At 44.1% G+C, this 26,835-nt stretch overlaps 1 protein-coding gene across 5 annotated transcripts in view; it reads right to left on the bottom strand.

Moving 5' to 3' along the window:
* The window catches only part of GABRB2 (gamma-aminobutyric acid type A receptor subunit beta2), a 190,677-nt gene extending 167,569 nt beyond the window's left edge, over positions 1-23,108 (bottom strand). The window contains exons 1-4 of one of the 5 annotated variants that reach the window (XM_077327209.1): positions 22,618-23,108; positions 21,552-21,785; positions 21,326-21,417; positions 20,370-20,437 (exon numbers count right to left, since the gene is read on the bottom strand). In XM_077327209.1, the coding sequence (XP_077183324.1) occupies positions 20,370-20,437; positions 21,326-21,417; positions 21,552-21,628 (237 nt within the window). In that variant the 5' untranslated portion in view covers positions 21,629-21,785; positions 22,618-23,108. Of the gene's footprint in view, positions 1-20,369; positions 20,438-20,939; positions 21,115-21,325; positions 21,418-21,551; positions 21,786-22,617 lie in introns of those variants that run through there. The other 4 variants (XM_077327211.1, XM_077327210.1, XM_077327213.1 and 1 more) reach the window with 4 other exon arrangements.
* Positions 23,109-26,835: the final 3,727 nt, after the last annotated feature.

Raw genomic sequence — 26,835 nt, 5'->3', positions numbered from 1 at the left:
AGCATTGTGGATTCTCCACATGGTGTGTCTATTGTATTACACTCTCACTTTTGTGATCAATAACTGTCTAACTTTGTCTGGTTATAAACATGTGACCTCTTTTATTACCTGATCAAAACTCATATTATTCTCAATTTAACAGCTGCACCAGGGTTTCCCCCTTCAACTTAAAGAACAGAAATAAAATTTACAATTCCTGTTCACAGTGAAGTTTCTATAGCATTCACTTATTGAAAAAGATTTTCCATCCAATGGGTGCAAAGTTGTTTAACCACTACAGAAATGTGATTCCAAAAATGTTTCACATAAGCCTATATTTTAACACAGTGAAAGATGCTTATCTCTTCATTGTGCTCCACAGAATAGATGCCTCATCACCAAAATGTCAAGTGATGCATCAAGTGTTGATGCATCATTTTGTTCTCCAAAAGTCAATCCAATTAAAAAGTTAATCAAAATGAAATTCTGCACTCCAGACTTATGATTTATGAATACCTGACCTAACACATGCATGCACACTTTTTATTGAAAAGAAAAAATGCCAATGTATTAATTTCTTCATTATGCATTGTGATATTATATGCTGTGCACTTAGAATTGAATGCTGCCAGAACAAAACAGCTAGAAACTTAACAACATCATTATATATACAGATTTCCTTACAAATGGCCTATAAACAATGGTTCTGAATAGCATTGTCCACAGGTTTCTGTAGACATACTGCAAAGCCCATCTATAATACACCCACACCAAAAAGAAAAAAGAAAGAAAGCACCTCACAGTTTTTAAACAACATAAGATTAAAAAGCATCTTACTGGTTCAGAACAGTGGTCTTACTAGTTCAGCATCCAGCTCAACCAAGTGCCCTACAGGGTGAACAAGCAGGACACAGAGGCCAGGTCTTTTCCGTGTGCCTGCCTCCTAGTAGGGGGTGTGCAGCATTTAGATCTAACCAAGCCAAAAATATACCCCAAAATACCTTATTCGGGCATATATTTTTGCATCCCAAAGGTATCCTGGATTTTCCAGGAACACCAGGAAAAAAATTCCAGATATATTCAGGAATTACTGGAAACGTTGGAAAAGCCTGACAAATAGCTGAGCCAACAGGGAGATTGCCCCTTGCCAGCTCAGCTGTTTTCTGGGCTATGTTCTGCTTAAAGGGCCTGCAGATGAAAGCCTGAAAAGCAGCTAAGCAGCAGGAGTAATTTGCTCACACCTCTGAGCTGTTTTTGCAGTGTTGCTGCTACTTATTGCACATATACCATTTCTTTTCCCTCAAGTCTACTGGACAAAACAAATTTGGTATTTCAAAAAAATCCTGAATCTGAACACTGTACTCATAACGGTATCCGGGAATATTCAGAAATCCCAAAATCTTTTTGGGTCCAATATACCCAAACTGAAAAATATCGAAAGAATAAATTACACACCTATACTCCCCTAGCACTGATCTTCAGAGGCTTACTGTTTAATGAACATGGAGGTTCCCATTAGTCATCAGAGCTAGTAACCACTGATGACCCTATCGTTCATGAGTATATCTAATTCACCTTTAAGCTTTCTATGGTAAAAATGTTTTGCAGATCATGAATTCATAGGGTTACCATAAGTTGGAAGCAACTTGATGGCATATAACACACACACACATACACATTAGTAACTACCACTATGACCACTAGCAGGGAATTCCATAAGGCAAGTGAGAAGCAGAAGTAGTTTGCCACTGACTTCCTCTGCAGAGCCTTCCTTGGAGGTCTCCCATGGAAGTACCAAACTCTGCCGAGAGTGGTGGGCAATAAATTCAAATAATAATAGTAATAGTAATAATAGTTATTATTATTATTACTCTTATTATTATTTCTTAGTTTCCAGGATCTGACAAAATCAGGTCACACCATGCTGCTTTGCCTCCCAATGTCATTACTGCCTGAATCAAGTAGTACTTCCTTCTATTCTTTCTGAATTTATTATCCATCATTTTCATTTGGTGCCCTCAAACAGTTGCGAATATGACATTTGAAATACTTATTTTTCAGTAGCTCCAAATGGACTTCCATCTCAAAATTGAACAAGACAAGACAGTTTTTGAACTTAGCAGACAGAAGATCTTAGAGAACCTCAAAGAAAGAAAGTTGTGATAAACATGTAGCCGTAATACGTATTTTTGATACATAATATTGACATTTACGGCCATTAATTTCAACAGACTTCAAAGGGTATCCCTTTGCATAGGATGGAACTATATAACAATAGCCATGCAAATACAGGATGAATCAACAGATTACTATGTCATCTTCCAACCCATATTGAGAAGTTTGAACTGCAGAATCCCATGGCTACTTTTACGTGAGATATTCACATTATATTCAATATTCAGTCTTCGTTGTGTCAGCAAATAAACCATAGCAACATCATCAAAATTTGATTACATCAAAATGAAACAAGGTTTTTCAAAAAATGAAATTAAAATACATTGCTATCATTTAAACTATCTCAAGTTAAAACCACTATAAGCTACACAAGAATCTGCCCCCTTACAACAAATGGGGGGGGGGAGATGAAAATTATTTAAAGATTTCTGACATTTATTAAAATTAACAAAATCCAGCATCTATCCAACCTTTTGTTCTACCTGAAAATGTCTTACAATGTCTACAAATGTACATACAGAGAATACTTCTTTACAGCAAAGTACCATGAAAAAACTAAGGGAATTTCCGCACATTGAAAAAAATAGCGTTATGCCAGGGAAATGGCGTAGCACTAAATATTATTGCGCCTCCGGCCATTCCTCACTTTCTGGCTCTCTCGCTTATGCCTGCCACCTTCTTGCACTTCTTATACTCTGCAAGCGCTTGAAATGGCGGAAGAGAGCAATGCACTTTACACACAACTCTCTTCTGCCTGTCAATAAAGCCGGGCAGCCAATCCCCTTTCACACTGTTTTAAAGGGCCCACAATGTCCACTAATTTTTTAAAAGTAAAACTTCTCCATTGAAACACCTATGCCACTAATCATAGATGCATAGTGCTTTTTATAATGCCACCCCTTATGGAATCATGAGTCTGGAATCTTTAAAAAATTAATCGTGTTCCTGATTGGGGGGGCCTTTAGAGAGGCATGCTTTGTGTGAAAACTTTGGGGGAAAGTTTTCTTTGGTTTTGCCTGCACAATTGAACACCTATTCATTGCACCAGGCAGTTTGCTCTAAAAAAAAAAAAAGAAGAAGGGAGAGGGAGGTGGGTGCGAAGGCAGGACATTGGAGGTGAAGATAGCACTTCTTCGCTTCCATACATTTCTTTAGCGCGCTTGCTGGTTGCTCTCCTGTAGCTAGCAATACTTAGGTTGGAGAATCCACTTTATGCAATTCTCCGACTACCACTTTAAAATGGCGGATGTTGCTTGAAGTTTGCTGGATGGACACTAGAGGTTGGCGACGTCGTGCAAAATGGCAAAATTATGGTGTCTTCAAAAGGTAAGCATTTCACTACATTTATCAGGTGCTGAATGGCCCTAACTGAAAGTAATAAATAATATAGGAAAAGTTAAACAAAAGCACCAAACATGTGAAATTATATATTCTATAGTCTAATAGTAAAACCAGTTAATATTTAGATATTTAAATCTGATGACTGCAACTGTGAATAGGCAAGACAGAACTTTCAATTAAAGTTTCTGCCCCAAGTTTGCAGAAAAATCAGAAATCTAACAGAAAAGTGGCAGGTATTTTTAAAAGCTAAAATGATCAAATGAGTGCCGGTAGCTTTAAGTAATGGATTTCCTTAGTGGCTGTTCCTGGACTCACAATATTTTGGCAGATATTATCTGAGAAAAGAGGCAGAGGGAGGGGGCAGGGTCATTTCCAGGTCTTAGAAAGTGTGTGCATCACAGCCAGGCCTGCCTAGGGTTGCCAGCTCCAGATTGGGAAATGGCTGAAGATTTTGTAGTAGAGTCTGAGAGCCGAGTTTGAGAGGAGAGTCTTCTGCTGAATATAACATCACCTTTCAAAACAGTCATTTTCTCCAGCAGATCTCTGTCATCCAGAGTTCAGTTCTAATAGTAGATCTCAAGGTCTCACCCAGAGGTTGGCATCTTTTGGCCTGACAGCAACTTCTGGGTGACCTACCACCCAACTTGCATGACTCACTTAGGCTTGGCTGCCCGCTTCTGTCCAGCGGTCACCACCATGTGAAAGGCAGTGTGGTGTGGTAGCTAGAGCTTCACAGTAGGGTCTTGAAACCAAGGTTTGAATTCCCATATTGCTTTAGAAGCTCAGTACGTGATTTTGCACCTGTCACATACTTTCAGCCTCACCAACCTCACAGGGTTGTTGTGTAGACAAAAAGTAGGAGAGGGCAGTAATCTGCTTTGATCACCACTGTGAAGAAATTTGGAGTATAAATGAAGTCATTAAATGCACTTCATTTAATGGGAATTAAATGAAGATGGGAAGCAGATAAAAGGTAGATTGGTGAATGGCTGAGACTGAGAGAATGAAGAAGAGAAAAAGGAAAGGATATGAGGATTCCCCACAGGAGAATAGTGTGGCGAGAAAATGAGGTACCACCCAATAAATCCTTGAGGGTTCCCTACCACACAACTGGGGCAATTTCCTAGGTAGATCTTCTGGGAGAGGAGCTTAAGACAGAAGGCAGATAAAAGGAGGCTGGCCTGTTGGGTAGGAACATAATATGGTTGCCAACTCCAGGTTCCCTGAGATTTGGGGAGCAGAAACTGGAAAGGGTTGGGTTTGAAGAAGGAAGGGCCCTCAAAGAGTATAATGCCATAGATTTCGCCCCTCCAAAGCAGTCATTTCTCCCAAGGAAACAAATGTTGCCAGCCGCCAGGTAGGTAGGAACTGGAGATTATCCAGATGACAGAGATCACTCCCCCTGGAGAAAATGGCTGCTTTGCAGGGTGGTCTCTATGACACTCTACCCTGCTGATGTTGCTTTCCTCTCCAAACCTCACCCTTCCAAGACTCCACTCCCAAATATCCAAGAATTTCCCAATCTGGAGTGGCACCCCTAACGAGAAATGATCTTCGCAGTTGTGATTCCTTGAGAGCCGCTGCTGCTGTGCATGTATGTGGGGAAAGAAGGTGGGCAGCTGGGGCTGCCACTGGGGGTGGGAAGAAAGCAGACAGGATGCCAGGAAAGTGAGGGGAGGCAGAAAGATAAAGCATGATAAGGTTGGGGGAAGGGTGGCAAAAAAGAGACAATGACGGGGTTGGAGGCAGAAAGAGAAAGGAAGTGGAAGGCATGAGAAAGATAGTAAGAAAATGGATGGCAGGAGGGAGAAAATGTGTAAAAGAAGTAGGGGAAGAGGGGAGGAAGCAAAGGTGGGGGAAAGTGATAGCTTCTGTTGCAAGTTTCTTATCATAGATTTTAATAGTCAGCCTCACCCTATACGGCAGATTGGGACCAGTTCAAGAGAAGAGACAGTTTTCTTCAAGCCTTAGGGCAACCCCCCTACACCGGATTTGCAGAAAAATCTGCAACTTTAAAAAGAGGGGGTAGGAGCCACTGGTGTGGCTGGCGTGGCTTCCTCCATCACCAGCATGGCCAAGGCTGGGGGCATGTGGGAAGGCAGGTATGCAGAGAGCTTGCCAGGCCCAGGCTGGGGAGGAGCAGGGTGATGGCCACAGAGCTCTAACTTGCACAGCCTCAGAACTTTTCTAAAGAGAACAGGTCTGTCCATATAGACCCTTCAATGGACAGTAAAGGATGCAAGACATAGCATGGGCCCAAAAGCAGAGCCAGTGGGGGGCATCTGGAAAGAAAAGATGGCCAGTGATCGCATGAGAGGGAAAGTGGTGGGGTTGCCAGCAGGTAGGATCCAAATGATGGCAGGAAAGAAAGCAAGAGACAGTGATGAGTAAGGAGAATAATAATTTTGGGAGTGGGAGAAAAGTAAAAAGAGAGGACTGACAGTAGGTATGATAGAGAAAGAGGTAAGGAACTAAGACATAAAGTAAGATGGGAGGAGGAAAAAAGAGGAACTGAGAAACGGGGTGGTAGAAGAGAAGAATAGGCAAAGGTACAGGAATGGCATGGACATTCCCACAAGTTCCTTGCATGTTCCCATATCCATATGTCTAATTTTAAACACAGACAAAACAGTGGACAAGACAGAAGTTTCTACAAATGTGAATAGCGCCCCAGGTTCACAGAAAAATCTGCAATTTAAAGAGACACAGGGAGCTTAAAACCACTCAAAATAATAGAAGCAGTGCCTGAAGCGTTAAGAAATAACTTCCCTCAGTGGCTGTTCCTAGGCAGCCACACCCATATTACTAGCCTTCAAACACTTGTTTCTGTCAGTAAAAGGCAGCGTGAGGAGGAAGGGCCCTTTTCAGAACTGTTTTCATCTTTGAAGAAAGACTCACTGTGGGCAGGCCTGCTAACAAACATTCGGTAAGCTGATTTCACACAACTTGGACAATGCACCCAGGTCCAATTACTTGCCATGAAAGTGTGGGGTAGTGGTTAGAGTTACAGATTATGATTTGAGAGACTCGGGTATGAATCTGTACTCTGCCATAGTGTTCACTGCATGAACTTGGGCCAGTCATGCACTGTCATCCTAACCTACCTCACAGGCTTTTTATGAGGACAAAATGGAGACGAGGAGAAAGATATACTTTGCCCCCCCCCCCATGGAGAGAGACAGCTATAGGACTAATATAGCTGAAATGGGGGGGGGGCGCAGATAAAAGGAAGACTGATTGGTGAGCTGGAAGACCCAAGAAGGGTAACAATATGGGGGCTGCCAAGAGAAGGAAAAGAGGAAACAGTGTAGGGGAGATGTGAGGTGTACTTTCAAGTCCATGTGGGTCTTTAACTGTGAAACAATGCCCTGCCCAGTGTTTGACCCTGTGCAACTGGGCATGGCTCAGTCTGGCAGCCAGAACCATGCATCATTTTTACAGGGAGAGGCTGCCAGGATGAGGGAAGAACGAAAAGCTGAAGACAGGGAGGCTGATAAAGGAAGGTTGGCTGGTGGGTGGGACAGTCAGTAGGAAGCAGGAAAGGGGGAGAAACTTTCAGGCAAGGGAAAGAAATAGGGATGGAAAGAAGAAATGGTAGGCCCCCTGCTTGTTATCCTGAATTCTGAAAGGGATGGGATGAGATCAATACTTATCAATCAAAATGATTATATAAAGTTCCTTTCCTTTAAAGCTCTTTGACTTAAAGTCTTGAGCAGTCAAAAACCCTTCTGTTAACCTGGATTCAACATTAAACCAATGGAAAAATCTTGCAAAAACAAGGGTAAGGTTAGGGAATCTGTCAGATAAAAGGACTAAAATTAGCTTGTGATGAGGCAAAGATGAAAAATTATGTTCAAAACCTATTTCTAAGGCTATTATAAAGAGGAACTCCAATAAGATATGTATTTAAGTACCAATTTACCCTTGAGAACAATCACAAAGGCAGACTGAGTAAGAAATCTTTCTTAATCTTCCCTTCATAATCGGAGTGATCTGTGCATTATTGTATGTTCATTTCTGATTATGAAATTTCATAATTCTGATTATGCAGATCTACTGTACTGCTCTTGCACTGGACTCCAGAGACTATTAAACAACTTTGCCATTTACTGTCATTCTGAAGATCTAAAAATTAATTATGGTACTCTTCTTTCCAAACTCTTTCATGACTTCCCTTATACTGATGGTCTCTTGATAATTTTAGGATCCTACAAGTGAAGGAATTTATGTATCTAGGAATAGTTTTCACATATAATTTGAGTTTGTCCTCTCATCAGAAAGCCATGCAGAAGAAAGTATGAACTTGCACTGAAGGCATCCCAATTCTTTTTAGGTACCATGGAGGATGATAAATACATGGAACAATTCACGTTTTCAATAAGATTATTATCCCTATCTTGCTTTTCAGAACAGCCATCTGGATCCAGTCAATCAAAGATCTCTCAGACCTCTACTTTGCTTCTTTCATAAGTTGACCAACACATGAGAAGCTGGAGTGCCACTATGAGAAGAACTGGGTCAACCATCTTTGGAGGCCACTGGCCTTCAATGTATAACTTAAAAGAGATCTAGAGTAACTTGGGCTGCCTATTGTTATTAAAAGCAGATTCTCGTCAGTCCTCTTGATTCAAGATTATTGGCTCAAAACTCTCTCTTATTAGACTAAACTCTGACATTATTCAGGGCCTGGAAACCACAGTAGTTAAGTTCTATATCAAGAATATCCAAGGAAGGGGTTACTTGAGCACATATAAAGTTCCACATGCAAAGATACAAGGCTCATTACTATCAAACCTGTCATTATTTTTTGGTTTTGCTTTCTATACCTCCTAGTAACAGTACTGACCCTCCTCCATGGTTCTGGAATTGTGGGGGCTTTTAAATGTGTTTTTATTAAATTATCTTATAATTTTAAATTGTCCTAATGTTTTATGTGTGTTGCCTTGGTGACTCCAATCAGTTAGAAAAGTGCAATAAAAGTATTTCAAATAAATAAACTCCACCATACTGCTTTCAGCCATGTGCTAAATAATCCATATAATTCACGCACGATATCAGTGAGAAACAGGCATGTGAGTTGCTTTTATTTGGAGCATAGTGTGCAGATATGAGCTTTGCGCACTATATTCTTGCGGTAAAAGAAAGATGAAGTTCCCTCTTCAAGAATGATATCGGAAGTCAAGGTGAGAATTACTTGAGTATCTGTGTCAAATGTGCAGTGGTTCTGACAGCCTGTCAAAGTTTATCACACTGACACAAAGAAATAATGCCTCAAATCCTTTGTAGTGTAGTTAATACAAACAAAAAGATAACTGTCCTGTTTAGAAAATGGATATAACCAGAACTCATGCACACAAAGAGAAAATTAAGATCAAATAAATTCATATCAAACTTTTTCAGTGTAAGCACCAAGGAGGAAGAGGATAACCCACAGATCTCAGCACCACTCATTAACAAATAACTTCCTACGTGGCGCACACTTATTCCACAAATGTTGGACAATGTGCTTTTACTGTGCTCTTGCATTTGATTTTCTTATGCAAAACAGGAAAATCTACTTCTAAAGTGCATTATCCAGTGTGTGTGAAATGGGAGGGAAATTATGACCTCTTAAACCCATCAAGCCGCATTAAATAGGGGCAACAATAATCTTCCTCCACATCTAGCACAGTTAGATATAAGTATGCATTAATTGCACAATGGAAATACTCTGCCTCAAAACAGTTTAAATTCTACTTTATCTACTCAGAATGAACGGGGCTAATACATAAGATTCTTTTAAGCTTCATTTCAGAACACAAATCTTGTGTTCAGAGGCACATGTGAAACAAGTCCTCGGACTGTGTATGACCTTTCTCCTGCATAATCTCAGGTAGTATTTTATGCCTCGAAAGGATGATCCACCCTGCCCATTTTAATTATAGGAATGTTTTGCATACAAAGGGTTGGATCCAGTGAAAGTAGACTTGCCAAATGTCCTGGCCAGGGAATTAAGCCCATGAGAAGATTTTGCAAGATAATTAAATTGTAGATATATGAGCACCAAGAAAGCTTACAAAACGAGTCAGGAGTGGAATATGAAATAATTTGAAATAATGTGAAATAATTTGTAAATTAAGGCAATGGCAGAACAACAGTACCACCTCTAAGATGGATAATTTATTGTTGTACATTACCTAATATATTTAAGTATGATGAAGATTTTTAAGCAGACTTTTAAGCAGACATTGTTGGTCCTCTATATATTTCTGAAACAGCCTAGGGCAGGGGTAGTCAACCTGTGGTCCTCCAGATGTCCATGGACTACAATTCCCATGAGCCCCTGCCAGCAAATCCATGGACATCTGGAGGACCACAGGTTGACTACCCCTGGCCTAGGGGGTGGGACATGTCCAGCTGTCCAAGTTGGAATAGGGCCAATCAGGGTGCAGCCAGCTTTGTCATGATTGGCCCTGCCTCTGCAGCTCCCACCCTCTGGCCCTGGACTCTAGCCTCTTTGCTCTCAGACACCTCAGTGCCTGGAGCCAGCAGCAGGTGAGAGGGCCCTGGGCAAAGGGTCGTGGTGGAGGGCCTCCTAACAAGGGCCCCCTGGCCTGCTGACTGCCTGCTAAGGAGCTCTGTCTCCACCCTGCTAACGAGCGGCCCAGCCCCCACCTGCCCCACTTGATCCAGCTGTGATCTACGGCCCAAAGCCACCTTAAGCTGCCTGGCCAAGGGCCAGGGGAGGGGGCCCTTTCAGAGCCCGTTCTTAGGAACAGGCTTTGAAGCTAGTATGAAATAAAGAGCTATTCTAAGATGAATAAACTTAGAATGTAAATCTTTGTCATTGGCTGGCATATTAACACAGACATAGTCATAAACTGAAGACAGAATGGATTAAATGTATAATTGTTTATTATTAAGTTAGAAATATGTGAACTCTTCTTTATTTACCTGGAATTGTTTTGCTTTGTCTTCCTATACTCACAGCTATCTATTGCTCTTCTGAACAATTGGAGTTACACCTTTTCAAGTCTGCTGCAGTGCTAAAAGACAGCCACCATCAAATGCACACTGAAGACTCTACTAGCCAGCTTGATGTAGTAGTTAAAAGTGGTGGCCTCTAATCTGGAGAACTGGGTTTATTTTATTTATTTATTTATAACTGGATTTATATGCCGCCGTTCGCCAAAAGGTCTCACGGCAGTTCACAATAAAATATAAAATCAAAGTAAAATCACATAAAATCCCATAAATACCCCATTATTACAATAAAAGATGGCATTCTATTCTATAACTTTCCCCACTTTCCCCGCTTGTTCAGAGAGAGGTTGGGCGTTAATCCTGTAAGAGAGAGAGGAGAGAAAGACTGGCCAATGGATTAGGAATCTTGGATGGAACCCGGGCTCTGCCCTTGCCTCAACCATATGCCTGGCGGAAGAGCTCTGTCTTACAGGCCCTGCAGAAAGATGGTAATTCCAACAGGGCCCTTAGCTCCTCCGGGAGCTCATTCCACCAGGTTGGAGCCAGGACCGAAAAGGCCCTGGCCCTGGTCGAGGCCAGGCAAACGTCCCGGGGGCCCGGAACAGTCAGTAGATTCATACCCGCAGAGCGGAGAGTACTGTGGGGGGCATAAGCAACCAAACGGTCCCGCAGGTAAGTAAGACCCAAGCTGCGTATGGCCTTAAAGGTTAATACCAACACCTTAAACTTGACCTGGAAACAGACGGGTAACCAATGAAGATGACGGAGTTTGATCCCCCACTCCTCCACTTGCAGTCAGCTGGGTGACCATGGGCCAGTCATGGTTCTCTTAGAGCTGTTCTTACAGAACAATTCTCATACAGCTCTCTTAGACCGTTTACGCACTGGGAAGTTAACTGCCCCAGCACCCGTGCAGGAGCACAAATCGGCGGCAAATGAGGCGCACTGGGACAAATGCTCCACTGTGTGGGTGCAGAAAGAGATGGGGCAACCTGCCACGACTATAACTCCAGACTGCAGCCCGGCATGAAACCTCCAGTGCTTAAACGGTCTTAGACCCAATTTCCTCTATTGTGGGGAGAGGAAGGGAAATGTAAGCCACTTTGGGACTCCTTCGGGGTAGTGAAAAGCGGGGTATAAAATACCCAGCTCTTCTCTCTCCTGTTGGCTCCCTCTGCTCACCTCAAGGGAGAATTTGATTAAGCAACTGCTGCTTTTCCTGCTGACAGAGAATATCATAGATGAGACACACACCCGCTAAACAATGGTATCTTTGCTGAAAGCTGCATATGGCCATCACCACAGCATCCATATAATCTTCAGGAGCAATTTTCACTCTTTCTGAACTTCTTGCTTTTGCAAAAAAAAAAAAAGACTCTGCATTTTACAGACACTTTTATTGTGTGGGGCATGGCGACACACCTTCTCTTGTGGTGCTGACCATGTTGTGGAATGTGTTTCCATTGCTTTTCAAGCAGGCATTTTTAAGATGGTGCCAATTTAAGATGGTTGTCCCCCCAACCCCACCTGCAGCTGATTTCAAGATGTTGGGGGAGGGGGGAGGCTGTGTTTAAAGCAGAAATGTGGGTTTTATAGTGTTTAGAAATCATTTTCCTATTGCTTTCACCTATATTGTTGTGTTATGTACGTCTGCAAGAGCTACTTAAGCAGAAGATTACTGCTCAGAAGTACTAATACAGATCAACAAGTATGTACATAAATATAATGCTTCAAGTAAGCAAAAATGTAAATGCTATGAAGTAGGTTAAACTGGACCTGTGCCTCAAGTAAGCAATTCATTCTTCGAAGCATCCTCTAAACATATATTTAATATGCAAAGAAAGCCCAAGGGATACAAGTTTTCCCAGGGGCCTAAAATTGATAACAGGATTTGAAACAAGGTCTAGTTTGTTTATTTAAATTGTGGGAAGCTTTTAATAAGTGTTCAACATTGCAAGCTCTGCTCCTTGAAAGAGAAGAGTTCTGATAGGAAGGGAAAAGTGAAGCTGCTTGAGACTTCCACTGAACAGAAAATGCTGGTTTTACGATGACCGAAAACACAGAAAAACATTAGTCCTTTTCTCTATTACCTCAAGTGCCAGCTAGTTCTATCATGACATGAATTCCTAGTCTTTGATATCTTAAGATATTGTACCTTTTGTTAGATTGTGAAGTTTGCAAACCAAATCATGTTATTTGTATCCAGTTCTTTATTTCCTCATATTATTTCTAACAAGATCAGTTCCCCTGGAGAAAATGGCTGCTTTGGAGGGTGGACTCAATGACATTTTATTGAGTTTAAACTTCAAGTACAACGATATAGGCTAGATATCAGGAAAAAAAATTTCACAGTCAGAGTAGTCCAGCAGTGGAACAGGCTGCCTAAGGAGGTGGTGAGCTTCCCCTCACTGGCAGTCTTCAAGCAAAGGTTGGATACACACTTTTCTTGGATGCTTTAGGATGCTTAGGGCTGATCCTGCGTTGAGCAGGGGGTTAGACTAGATGGCCTGTATGGCCCCTTCCAACTCTATGATTCTATGATTCTATTATTATTCTGGTGAGATCCCTCCCCACCGCAAATCCCACCCTCTTCTGCCTCTGCCCCTCAAAGTCCCCAAATATTTCCAAACCAAGAGATGGCAACCCAGACCACAATGGCAGCAGCTAATTAAGCTCCTTGCCCGCTCCAGGCCTGAGGAGAGAAGGGGTTTGGAGAGGGACTGGAGGACTCCTGGGAGCAAGTGCCATCTGACATAGTTTCACTGTTTCTAACTTATACAAATGAGCCTCTTGTGGCGCAGAGTGATAAGGCAGCAGACATGCAGTCTGAAGCTCTGCCCATGAGGCTGGGAGTTCAATCCCAGCAGCCGGCTCAAGGTTGACTCAGCCTTCCATCCTTCCGAGGTCCCAGCTTGCTGGGGGGTAAACGATAATGACTGGGGAAGGCACTGGCAAACCACCCCATATTCATCTGCCATGAAAACGCTAGAGGGTCAGACATGACTCGGTGCTTGCACAGGGGATACCTTTACCTAACTTATACAAAGCAGTAGCTCCTACATACATCTTTCCATATTTAGACAAAGTCCCCTTTAACAACACCTGAGTTCCAGTGGCTGAGTTCACTTCTCACAAACAAACCTGTCCTCTGGGCCAGTTTTAAATGTTCTTTGCTGGAAGAGCTGGTTCTCACTGGCAACCTTGCCTATACTCCAAATGTTGAAAAAACATACGCAAGCAAAACCCAGAAACACCACAATGTGGTGAAGAAAGGCTTTTAAAATTGCATTTGATGTTTTTACTTCTGGAAGCATGAACTGGGTTACCGAAATCGCACACATTGTCAGTATTCTACTGCTGAATTCCCATTCAAGCAGTTAAATTGCTTCCGAACATTTCAGTATCCTATGATAGCACAGCAATTCAGCTAACAGTCCGCAGAAGAACAGTGGTATTAAATTTCTAGCAGCAAAAAGTTCCCTAGGAGTGCATTAAAACCTATTTGTATCTTATGTGTCCACAGAGAGTTTCTGATCTTATTAACCCCCTTAAGCATTCTCTTTTATGTTGGGATGGTGATAATGGACAAAATGGTTTAGTTTCAACTGAACAACAGACAAGAGATAATGGTCCAATTGCTTCCTGGTCTAAACTTTGAATCTGAACCACCATCTCCCCTATTATCAATTCCTCCTCCCCATCCCCAGCTAAGATCTACCTGACAAACCCTGCTTTCACTGTCCCACCTTCTCCCCAAAGCAGCTTTACTTCATTGTCCTTTCCTCCAGTTAACCCTCATAACAACCCTGTGAGGTAAGTTAGGCTGAATGTATGTGACCACCTGCAACTCTCCATGACAAGCTCTCCATGAAGCTTGCTCTACCATATCCTAATCTGACCCTCCAACCACTAAACTATGCTGACTCTCAAAAACAGGGCTTTTTCAGTGGTGGTATCTAGCTTCTGAAATGCCCTTTCCATTAAGGCTAGCCTGCTGCCTACACAACTCTTTTTAGATGCCAGGTCAAATTATTTCTGTCCTTTTCCCAGGCATTTTGTTGAGGTCCACCAAACCAACAACACCAGCTGGGTCCCCCAGAAACCCCTCCCATGAACTGCTCCTGAACAGACCAACCTATGGGACCATAGTTGACAACGCTGTCACCACTGTTATTGGAAGTGTTGTATCAAACTATTGTTGAAACTGTTACCAGTTGATGAGACTACAGTTACTATTGTGTTGGTTGAAGTTGTTTAACTGTGCTTATCCTTAAGTTCCATGTAAACCACCCTGAGCTGCAAGGGAAAGCCATACTTACAATCAATCTTTTCATACTATTTAAGTGTCCTCAAGCTGACAAATTTTTATTCAAGCTTTCCCAAGCATGCACACTTCATCATATAGTGAAACAGAATTTTATCAGCCCTTATATATAGATAAAAGAGAGGGGTTAATTGTCAGGAAAGGCTAGCTAGAGTCAACATGCATGGTTAAGATCGGATTAAGGCAGTTGTCAAGATCTGTCAATGGCAGTTCTTCAGAACTGCCTTAATCCAGCTACAGTCACCCTATTAACTATGCATCTTGACTCCAGCTAACCCTTCCTGGCAATTAGCCCCCATCCCCCCCCCCCCCGCACACACCTATATGTAAGGGTTGAGGAAATTCTGTTTCACTGTATCTGAAGAGGTGTGTATACACATGCAAGCTTATACAGCCTTTCTCAATCAGGGTTTTGCAAAAGCCTATGGTTTTGCAACAGCACCAGAAGGGTATTACTGACTGGGTGTGAATGAATTTTAATATATTTTGATGGACTGGAAGGGGTGGGAAGGAGAGGGGCCCTGGCCACAGAAATCCTTGCTGGCCAAGGCTCATTGCATGCGGTAGCAACTAGAGTCCAGAGAGGCTACTTTCATTTTCACTTAACGGCAGTGGGGGCGAGGGAAATAGAATGGGATGGGCCAGCTCTGGTGCTGTTTCTGGTGTTGGGGGGGGGGGGGGGGTGGAGACAACGTAGCTACGTAGGCCTGCCTCAGCTCTGTTTGTGCCGGCTCCCTTTGGTGGAGAGCAAACTGTTAGCTAGCCCAGAGTGCAGGTATGGTTCTGTTCACAAATCATTTGAAAATATTTCTGTGCTGTCATATGCTGTGAAAGTGGCCTGGTAATATCATGTCCAATGGAGTGTCTGAGTGAGATCACCTCTGATGACCTGTGACTTCTGGGGGTGTGGCAGGAAGGTGTGGCCTGCTGATATCACTTTCAGGATCTCTCAAACTGTGGAGAATGTTTCAGGAGTTTCTCAATGATAAAAAGTTGAGAAAGACGGTGAATAAAAATGTGTTGGTCACAATGGTGTCACTGGACTCAAACTTTGTTCTGCTGCTTCAGAACAACCTGGCTACCCACCTGAGTTAGTCTCAAACTCTAATTTTAAGATACTTAATGGTCTATGTTTTCATGCTGTGCCCATGCTTTTAATGCTGCATTTTATGTTTTTTTAATGCTGGGGTCATGGACAGTGGGTACGAGAGAGAACATCAAGCCACCGACAACTTACTTGTAGAGTCCCACAGGGAGCAGTCCTCTCCCCTATTTTATTCAACATCTTCAAGCGCCCTCTTAATCAACTGATACGAAGGTTCAGGCTGGGTTGTCAGATGACACCCAGCTTTTTCTCCTGAGGGATGTCCGCCCTGACTCTTCCCCAGAAACATTAGCCAGCTGCCAGGAAGCAGTGACGAGATGGCTCAAGCAGAGTTGTCTGAAGCTCAATCCTTCAAAGTCAGAGGTCCCGTGGCTGGGTAGGAAGGGTCCATGTGAGGAAGTGAGTCTGCCCACCCTGAATGGTGTGCAGCTCTCAGCAGCTCACTCCACCAGGAATCTGGCCGTAATCCTGGATGCTTCTCTCACAATGGAAGCCCAGGTCACAAAGGTAGAATGACTGGCATTTTACTACCTCCACCAAGCCAAACTACTAGCACCCTACTTGGCACCAGTACCCCTAACCACAGTGATCCATGCCACGGTCACCTCTAGACTGGACTTCTGCAAGTCGCTGTATGCAGGCCTGACCTTAACCTTGATCCAGAAACTACAGCTGGTCCAAAACACAGCAGCCAGGTCTCTCACAGTAACACCATGGAGGTCCCACATTCAGCCCATCCTCCATCAATTACTGTGGCTACCAGTTGAATTCCGGATCAGGCTTAAGTTTCTGATAATTACATTTAAAGCCCTATGTGGTCAGGGCCCAGTGTACCTGAGAGACCACCTCCCTGCCTATGCCCCTCAAAGAGCTCTATGCTCTGCCACTGCCAACTGGCTGGTGATCCCTGGCCCTAAAGAAGCCCGCATGGCCTCAGCCACCGCCAAAGCTTTCTCTGTTTTCACCCCCACCTGGTGGAATGAGCTCCTAGAGGAGATCAGGGCCCTGACAGAACTAAAACTATTCTGCAGGGCCTGCAAAAGGGAGCTCTTCTGACAGGCATTTGGTTGAGGTCGACCAGAATTAGTAACATCATCAGGAATCCATACACCCATTCTGAACCTTGGACCTGTTTGAACCATTACAGACTGTTACCCTGTGTAGTAGTTGCTAATGTTAATGCTATTATTGTTGCAGTTCATTCATATGTTATACAGAAACAAAGTTCCATGTAACATTTATGTTCCATGTAAACCACCTTGAGCCTCAGGGGAGGGGAGTATATAAATATATAATAAATAAATAAAGATTTTTATGTTTTATTTTGCAAGCCATCTCAGGCAGGTGGCATCAAAGTTTGCTAAATATATAAAATAATAAGACATTTTGGGGGTTGCTGCCTTGTAAGCTTTATACTATCAGTCAATGGATGGACAAGCCAGGTCTTCCAATCGCGATTTAAAAAATGGAATCCGTCTTTGCAAGCTTTCTGAGAGGTCAGTCCAAGAAAGCTTGAGTTCTTTGCCGGTTCAGAAGGTTCAGAGAATTCTCTGCCGGTTCAGAAGGACTAGCTAACCTTCTGGGGTTCCCACCCTCCCCTGCTATCAATTCACCTCTCCTGCTTTCATAAGTAATTTGGATTGGAAAGAGCAGGAAGGAATCAGTGGCAAGACAACCTGGAAGTAAGTTCGGCCTGGCAAGCTAATTATGACCTGAGTCAAACTTCAGGTCAGGATTTGGCTCACTTTTTCTTGTTTAAAATATTTATAGGATGACCCAGTAGGCTGAAAAAGTTCTCTAGTGCTAGAACTTTTTGGGCTTGCTACATAAGCATTATCATTTTAATCTTAAAACAGTTAATAGGTGGTGGATAGGGCATTACACTTGAACCAACTCATTCCATCCAAAATGTTTCACGATGTGATTACCATCAAAATTACTTCTGCACTATTAGGTTAAGGTTGCATTACTGCCTCCTTCTTAGATTCTCCTCACCATGTTATTCTGCTGGCTCATAATAGAACCAAAGTGACACTACTAGAAGAATAGTGGTTGAACAAGTACATTTCTTGACAACCAACAAGCCCATTATATGGAAGAGAGACAAAGAGGGTCAAACTTTTTATTTTCTTTGTAAACAACATCAAGGCCAGTTTGTGCCTTGTGGCAGTCACTAGAAGCATATTTGAACTGGGCCCCATCGGCTAACTGAGGATAATGCACAAGACTGCACATAGAAGTCTCAGGATTATAATATAATGATGGTGTGTTAGGTACAAAATATGGGACACTATACACTAAACAAGACCAATGAGTGTCTGGAAGCTTTAAGGGAAAGCGTAAGTATAAATGACTCAAAAAATTTAAATAAATCAAATGAGACGACTTGCATAAAAATTAACTATAACTTAATAGAAAAGATAATATATATATAATTTGACTTTAAAAAGAAGAGTGAGGTGGTGGGTACTCATTCTTTGGAAGTTTCTCTTTGGAAGTTTTTAAGCAGAGGCTAGAAAGTAATCTGACAGAAATGCTGATTCTGTGAACTTAGGCAGATTTTAAGTGGGTGGGCAGAAGGGATTGTGTTGGTGCTTGGCTCTTGTGGCTCTTTCTTGCACGCCCAGGGAAATACCAATTGCCACTTTTGGGGTTGGGAGGCAAATTTCTTCCAGGCTAGACTGGCCAGGGATTCTGGATTTTTTTGGGGGGGGGAGAGGGGATCATCTGGACATGGAATTGGGGTCACTGTGGGTGGGCAAGTAGTAGTGAGTTTTCTGCATTCTGCAGGGGGTTCAACTATATGACCCTGGAGGTCCCTTTCAACTCTGATTATAAGAGATATCATTAGCACCTCGTAACTGAAATACAAGTTAACTAACTTTAACACAGGTATTTCAAAATGGATGCTCTTTTATACTATGGAATACTCTCATTCTAGCTGTTATCTGAAGTCAGCAGTGACTCATGGAAGCATATATACTCTGCCCCAAATTAGTTGCTACTGGATTTGTACTCTTTTGGACTTATAATCTTTTCTCCTGCTATGGTCAGAAGAACACTGTGTGGTCAGAAGAACATATTTACAACTTTTTAAAGAAAAAGGAATGTGAAACAGCTTCTTAAATTCATGTAGCTTCTTAAATTAATCCACTGAAGGAGTGGATTTATACCAAGCCAATGAGCTAAATATACAAAGCATACTTCACAAAAGTAAACACAATGAAAAATCATAATATAACACGTTACAATAATCAATTGAATATGTCATAGCAGGACTGGGGCTGCAAGTAATGAAACTGAGCCCCTACAACTTAATGTCTAATTTGTTTTATCTGTAATTTTGGTCATTTTAACAATACACGAACTTCCACAATTTACCATGTTATGTTACCATTATTTATAATGTATGCATCGCAGCCAAACCCTGTGAATCTTTATCAATGACAACCGAAGCTGAAGACCCTTTCCAAGTAGGAAAAAAGGTTACTGGTCATGTCAAGAGGTCCTTTTGAATTTTAACGTTAATTCCAAATATTTTCTTCACTGACTTCTGTACCCTATGGCAGATATTAAAGCAGACTTCCTAACATATGTCAGTACCTTTCCATTTTACCAACTCTAGGTGAATGGATTTGATGCTAATTAATAGTTTAAAAGCTTGCTGTTTGAAAGGTTGTTTCTGTCAAAATCCGCTGGAAAATGCCCCACTACCTAGCAAGCACAACTTCTCAATGTGTTAAAATGAGCTTTCCAACAACTATTTTTTAAATTAAAAAACCTCCCCTCAAAGTGTGATCATATACTACTGCTTCTTCTCATTATATTATACCTACATTTAGGCCTGCACGCCTCAAACATGGATGACGAAACATCCATACCATATTTAAGAATCAAAATCAGTCAATTACAACAAGTTGCCATTTGGGTCATCCATATTAATCCTAGCCCCCACTCACTCTAACACCATCCAACACAACCAAAAGTGTCCCAAAACAATAAGATGATGGATATATGTAAAATATCATGAGCTGCAGTGTACACTGGAGTCAGCAGGGGGCGCTCGTGCATGAAGTAAAAGAAGGCCAGCCTCGTTCACCTAACTCTCTCAATAGGGTTAACTGTATGTGTGAAATGGTATCTGCTAAATGCTAGGATTGCTGAAAGACCCTTAAAGAAACACAGGATACGATTTACCTGGCTGTACCAATGGCCTCATAACCTCATTCAAGTCAAGGAACTTTGTATAGATTTTAATCCCCACCCCTTTAAAAACAGAAGCGATTTTTTTGTAAGGATATGACATGATCCTAATACTTCCCCTATTCAGAAGATGCAGAAAGTCCTAAGTCAATGCCTCACAGGAAGGCCCTCTAAAGAACACCAAGGTAGAAAACACACAAGCAGGACATTGGGCTGGAGCGCAGGGACGGCCTAAGGGCCTGGCCTGGAGGGACTAAGAGAGAGAGATCAGATACTCACCATATTGACTTCGGACACCATGTCTATGCTGGCAATGTCTATGTTCATGCCAACGGCCACGGGGGGACCTGAAACGCAACAAGGTGGTCTGTATTCAAAGATCTCGGCCATTTATTTCACTCATTCCAAAGCTGGCGATTCCTTTCGACTAAGGGGGGGGGCGACTCCAAGGCCAAGCCACACGCGCCCTGCTCGCACCACTTCACGCCTTAGATACCCAACACGTGTCTAATAATAAGGTAAAGTCTCTCTCCGCCGCCGCCCCCCCCCCCGGTACCGGCTAAAAGGGATTCAATCCACAGGCGACTGGGGGAGTCGCGTCCCGAGTTCAAACGGCAAAAAGGCTCTCGCCACTCCCGTTAGGCAGGCCACCCGAGCTGCCTCGGGCTTCAAATCGCATGGAAGCCAGGCTCTCGCAATCCCGCGTTCTCCGGAGCCCTCGCCGACCTCGGTCTCGAGGCGAAGCCACCCGACGCCTGTCCAGGGATCCGGACAAGCTTTGCAAGCGTGAACCCCCGGAGGCCGCGGTTTCCAAACGGAAAAGAAACAAACCAACCAAATAAAGATCACCTTTAAATGCCATTTTCGTCCCGGCTTCGAGGTATGGCACCCCCCCCCCCCCGTTGCCACCGGCACGGAGGGCTCGGGGAAGCCGGCGCGGGGTAAACTCGGGGGCATCTCGGCAAAGCCAATTAAGCGAGGGCTTAATGACGGGGGATCGAGAAGTGATCCACACGCGCGCGCCCAGCTACACTCCGGACAAGGAAAGATCAGGGAGATTAAAATGCCCGGCTCACGATCGTTGTCGGCTAAGGGGCAATCGGCGAACAATTGGCTTAACTTTCGGTCAGGCTTCCGAAAACAGCAAAGCACACATGCGGAAGCAGCACCCCCGGCACGTTTTAAAGGCACGGACGCCGAGCAAGAGCAGCCTTCAACAAAAGCCATCGAATTACCTCCGAAATCTGGCCTCAGTCGAATGTCGTAGCCCTTCAGCAGGCGATCCACGGTCTCTTTGACCAGTGACATATTGCTGGGGTCGTTCGCACTAAAAAAGAAGGGTTGAGGAGAGGGAAACAAATACAGGGGCGATTTTTCTCTCGGTGTCTCTCAAGATGCATTCAGAAGCAAACAGTACAATTCAAAGTGAAGGGGGGGGGGGGAGATGCCTTGGTCACTTACCTCTGTGCACACACCACCGTTATGATTAAGGGCAACGACCATATCCCAAAGCCACCTTTTTTCCGGACTCTCAGCATCCCTTTAGCTTTTGATATGATTTAGGGTTTCAGTGGAAGAGAAGAAGAGATCCAACTTATTCTAGCCAGTGCAGTAATTCTAATGTGGGGCGCATGCGCACGGCGTACCACAACATCAAAAGGAGCAGTGGTTGCTGCTGGAGATGGAGCAAATTTCCTTGCCAAAAAAAAAGGAAAGAAAAGAAAGAAATTAAAGGGGAAGAAGAAAATGCATTTTTTTTTAAATCCACAAGAGGATAAGATGGATTTTTGTCGTCCTTTGGGGGGTAATACAGCCCGAACTACACACACCGAACAAGTTTCGGGAGTTGCAGCCTACAGCAGTTTTGCAACCTAGTTTAAAGGGGAAGAGATGTGCAAAACCGAATTAGGCACAGAGAGGAAAAGAGGTTAAAAACAGGAATTCAAAACCTGCAAAAAAAAGGGGGGGCGCTAGGCTTGGAAATAGCAAATGGTGGGTGAAGCGCCCGGGAAGGGGGGGGGGGGAGGTCCGAGTTTGCAAAGGCTGGTAGGAAAGGGTTCCGCCTATAGTATTTCGGGGGGGGGGTATTAGGAGATGACGAGTTTCTTGGAAGGGGTCAGATGGGCTGTCTGCTGTGCCGGGGAGAGGGGGGGGGGAGGATGGTCTCCGGGACACAGAAATGGAGTGCTCAGGATCGCGGGATGACGTTATCGGGCTCGCGATCCTCAGGATTCTTTTCCGGGGGCGCGGAGTACAAGTGAGACCTACACAGCATTCACGCCGTGCAAAGGGGCCGATCCAAAAGGCCGCGCCTCCCCCCCTCATTTGTCCACCTAACCAGCTCAAGTGGCCAGAAAGAACGGGCAAGGTGGGAGGGCAATCGTGCCCGAATGCAGCCCCGCAAGAGGCAGCTGCTGGCGGGAGGACAGGGCAACGAAGTTACCCTGGAAAGGGGCTCTGGGCTCTCAGTGACCATGCTGCCGACGCCGCCGCCGCGGTGCATTTTGCACTCGCAACGCCTCCTTACCTTGGCTGCAGAAATGCAACGCTCGGGGCTCGGCTCAGTGCCTCCAAAGCAAGCGGCGAGGAGCAGCGAGCTGGTTTAGGGATGCTTTGAGTGACATTTAAATCCCCAGCAGCCTCCCGAGCCTCTTAACGGCTTCCTTGCAAAAGATGCCTGCTGCTTCTGCTACCAGCTCCTTTTCGCCGCCGCCGCCGCCGCCTCCTCCTCCTTCTCGTCCTGTAAAACCCCACTCGGAGCCGCCGTGGATCTGTGCTGCTTCATTGAACGGATGCGGGGTGCAGGGCTCAAGTGCTCGCCTTGCCGGGGATTGCACTGGAAACGGGGAGCGCGGGCGGGGGGGGGGGGCGAATTAGGCAGAAATACTTGGATTCTTCAATTAAGCCACGAAATATATAATTCGCTGCAGGGGAGAAGCGGGAGGGGAGGGCGAGTGTGAGGGGAGAAGTGTTGCCAGCCGCGGGAGGTGGAGGGGCAGCGGCGGCGGCGCGTGCCCGAGAGATGTGAACTGTGCTTGTGAAGGAGACGCCGAGAGCTCTTCAGCAAACGTTTAGTCATTCCGCACACACAGACCGTGACAGGCGTTTCTAACCCCCCCCCCCCCACCTGGCTGCCCGCCTGCTTTTGCCTTGCTTTCCGGGGGCTGGAAACCAGAAGCCCACAGTCGGCCAGACGAACCCCAGCTGCCCCCGCGCCAAAACACCGAGCGGGAAAGGCCGCCTCAGTCATAACAGGCGCCGCTCGCCAATAGCCAGTCGCGCACAGGCTAGCCCCTTCTGTGGCCGCCGGCATGGAGACGTGAGCTTCCTTCAGGCGGGGCCGCTGGCATAGCAGCTGACTCCTGGAGGCACGGATGATGGTGTGGTACCCGCAGACAAGTACAGTGGGGACGGCTGCGGCGCCCACCGGTACCGGCCAGGGGATGTAGTGACAGGAATGCCCACTGGGAACAATAGGAGGTGACGGATTGCCCAGTGCGGATGATGGGAACCAGGAATGGCTATAGACTTGCACGGGCTTCATATGAAAGACATTAAAGCACACAAAAGTGAAAACAAAAAGACAGAATGGATTTAGAATGTTGATCTCTCTGAGCCCAGATAGACTGCTTTGGGGACAGGAATGAGCCGCCAGAGTGAACTGACAGAATAGCAGAAGTGTTAAAGGATTGAAATGACAGACTTCAGTGTGGAAGAACAACCCCTGGGACTGGATAAAGGACTCTAGACCTGGAGTGGCACCCAGAATGGACCGTACTGGGAGTAGGATAAGGGTTTGGGGCCTGGAATGACAGTTCCTGGAATTAGCAGAAGTGTTCTCCAACTGTAATGACAGCCCCCCCCCCCCCAGTGGAATGACTGTCCTTGGGAGTACCAGATGTGTTCTGGGCCAGAAATAAGAGGCCTCAGAGTGCATTGATGATCTGGCCATGATTCCATTCTGGGAGTGTCATACAAGTCCCAAGACACTTATCCTGGTTGGTTTTTATATGCCACTTTTCTCAAAGCGGCTTACAGTTGCCTTCCCTTTCTTCTCCCCAAGATAGACACGCTGTGAGGTAGGAGAGGCTGAGGTAGGAGAGGCTTGATATTACTGCTCAGTAAGAAAAGCTCTAGCAAAAGCACTATGAAAAGCTCTAGAAAAGCACTATGGCCACCCAAGGCCACCCAGCTGGCTGCATGTGGGGGAGTGGGGAATCAAACCCGGCTCCCCAGATTAGAAGTCCACCATGCTCCTAACCAAGCTGGCTCTCTCATTATTCAGTTTTAATTCTTCCACAAAACCCCAAAGCTTTATAAACAAAAATATGCACAACATGAGTCAGCTTTGAAAACAGGTCTGTGGCAGGTTGGTAGCAAAGGGGCATCTGAGGTCTTGATGCAGGACAAGATGGGCCATAAGGGCTTATCTTTACACGCCTAGCTTGGTCCTTCTCCAGTGCCTTCTTTTGGAGTTGTATCTGATCTTATTGCCAGTTTTCAGGCAGATCCATTGCAGAATCCGTGGGTTCTGTTTCTGCTTCTTAGTAAGAAGCCGTATGATCATGAACATTTTTTGTGGGAGGACATGGCAAAGACTTGACAACTGATCACCACAATGTCACAGTGGAAGAAGACCATCATGCCACTCTGAAGGCTATCATTCCAGCCCTGATCACCTTATCTGGTTCCAGGGACCCCCATTCCCCCTGGGGCTGGCATTCCAGGTTCCCATTACAACCAATGGTCACTGATTCTGTTCCCAGGGCTGTCATTCGACTCCAGGAGTTGGCTTTCCTGTTCTTATACAGCCACTGTGCATTCCAGCATCTCCATTGTTTCCAATGGGCAATCCTGTCATTTGTCTCTGAGATTGCCAGCCTGACTGGGGGTGGGGTCAGTGTGGGTGGGAGGATGACATCAACTTCCTTGGCTGGGCACTTCATACTTTGTGTAGCCATAGACTGTGTGGAGCAATTGCAAATGGAAGTTGCAGACAGTTGAAGTCAGGTGAAGGTGTTTGTTGTATTTGGCTGTGGCTCAGATAAAAACAGACCTGTGTGGAGAGTGTTGCTTAAAGAAGGGGAAAGAGGAAACAAGCACCTTGTCCTTCAATGGTAAAAGGGAAATGTGGGATCTAAGCAGCCCCTCATGGTTTGAAGTCCTCTCCATCAAATCAAAGGTCACATCTGTATACATGGATCACACTGTAATTTAAAAAAATTCTCTCCATTGCATTGAGCCACAGGTCCTCATGATTTTTCTTATAATCATATATAATGACAGCTTGTGCCCCTTTTTATAGACTCCAACATACAATTAGCAAATTCAGTGCTTTATGGCACTGTCATTGTGCAAATCCATAGACCCAGGACATGGGCTTTATCACAGTTATGACTTCATGGTTTCGTCTCAGTGCTGTGCCGCTAACATGATCTGAGGCATGATTTTTTGTGGATCCTCATAGTTTTCACATGAATCCCCCAAGCCCCCAAAACACATCACAGGTTGCACTGTAAAAATGGAGTAGCAATGACATTAAAAGCCATGAATCATCCTCATTATTTTTATGGAGACTTGGTGAATCCATTATCCAATCATATATGAATGAGCTATGCAATTATAACCATAGACCCCAATGTTTCTTGACCCCCCTGTGATGGCACAAATGAGAACATGCTTTACATGGACACAAACATGCAATATACACATAAACACAGGAAAGACCTAGTGTAGGTTTGACAGTGATCCTTCCGGGTGATCCCTCCTTCCTACCCAATGTTTAAATTGTTGAGTTCTATGTATTTTTCTTCTGGTTTTAATTGTTTTAATGATGTGTTTTAATGGTTTTCGAGATGTAGTTTTATTAGTTTGTTAGCCACTTTGGTGGCCCTGATGAAGGCAAAAAGATTGGGGGGGGCAACAAGATTTTCGGGGGTTTGAGCCTTTGAGAGTCAAAGCTCCTTTCTAGGTGAAGAGGAATCAATATTATCTAGGGTTGAGGGGCTTTCCTTATTATAAGGAAAGGGTAACGCATCTTGGGCATACTGATTTACAAAAGCAAAAAAGATTATGTATAGCACAATACAGATTTATACAATTATAAATGGCATGCAGACAGTTGCCCTGCCTTTTATAACCAATAAAGGAAACAGCTTTTCAGTATGTTCAAGACAAACAGAAGGAAGTGCTGTACACATTGTATAATTAACTTGTGGGATCCAGTGCCAAAGATGAAATGATCACCACTTGCTTAAAAGGCTCTTTAAAAGGATTAGGTTTATTCATGGAGGGTATTAAACCATGATTGTTAAACTGAATCTCCATGCTACAATTCCTCATGATCTAGATGCTAAAGGGAAGAAAGCCTCTTCTCCACTCTCATGAACTTTCCAAGCAGGAAATATTTGCCTGGCCATGATTGGAAACAGAATGCTAGTGTCTTCATCTGGTGGTTCTGATCTTCTAATATTTCAAATGCCCAGTTTGTGGGCACATTACACTAAAAGAAAAATGCTTGGTGTCCTGGATGAATCATGTTGTATGATTGTGTGGACAGTTATGTATTATTTATTAATTTTATATTATTTACTAGAAATTAAGCCCGCTGTAGAAGAAAGACAGTGGGCGCTAGCGGATGGGGAGACAGACTATAGGAAAGGAAGGAAGAAGAGGAAAGGAGGTATGGGAGGGAGAAAAAAGGGCAAGGCGTGGTTGAAGGGATGGGCAGAAGGGAGAAAGAAAG

This window comes from Paroedura picta, chromosome 3, assembly GCF_049243985.1.
Source record: "Paroedura picta isolate Pp20150507F chromosome 3, Ppicta_v3.0, whole genome shotgun sequence".
Lineage (NCBI taxonomy): Eukaryota > Metazoa > Chordata > Lepidosauria > Squamata > Gekkonidae > Paroedura > Paroedura picta.
The sequence above is the reverse complement of the archived record's forward strand: the minus strand, read 5'-3'. Positions and strand labels throughout refer to the sequence as shown.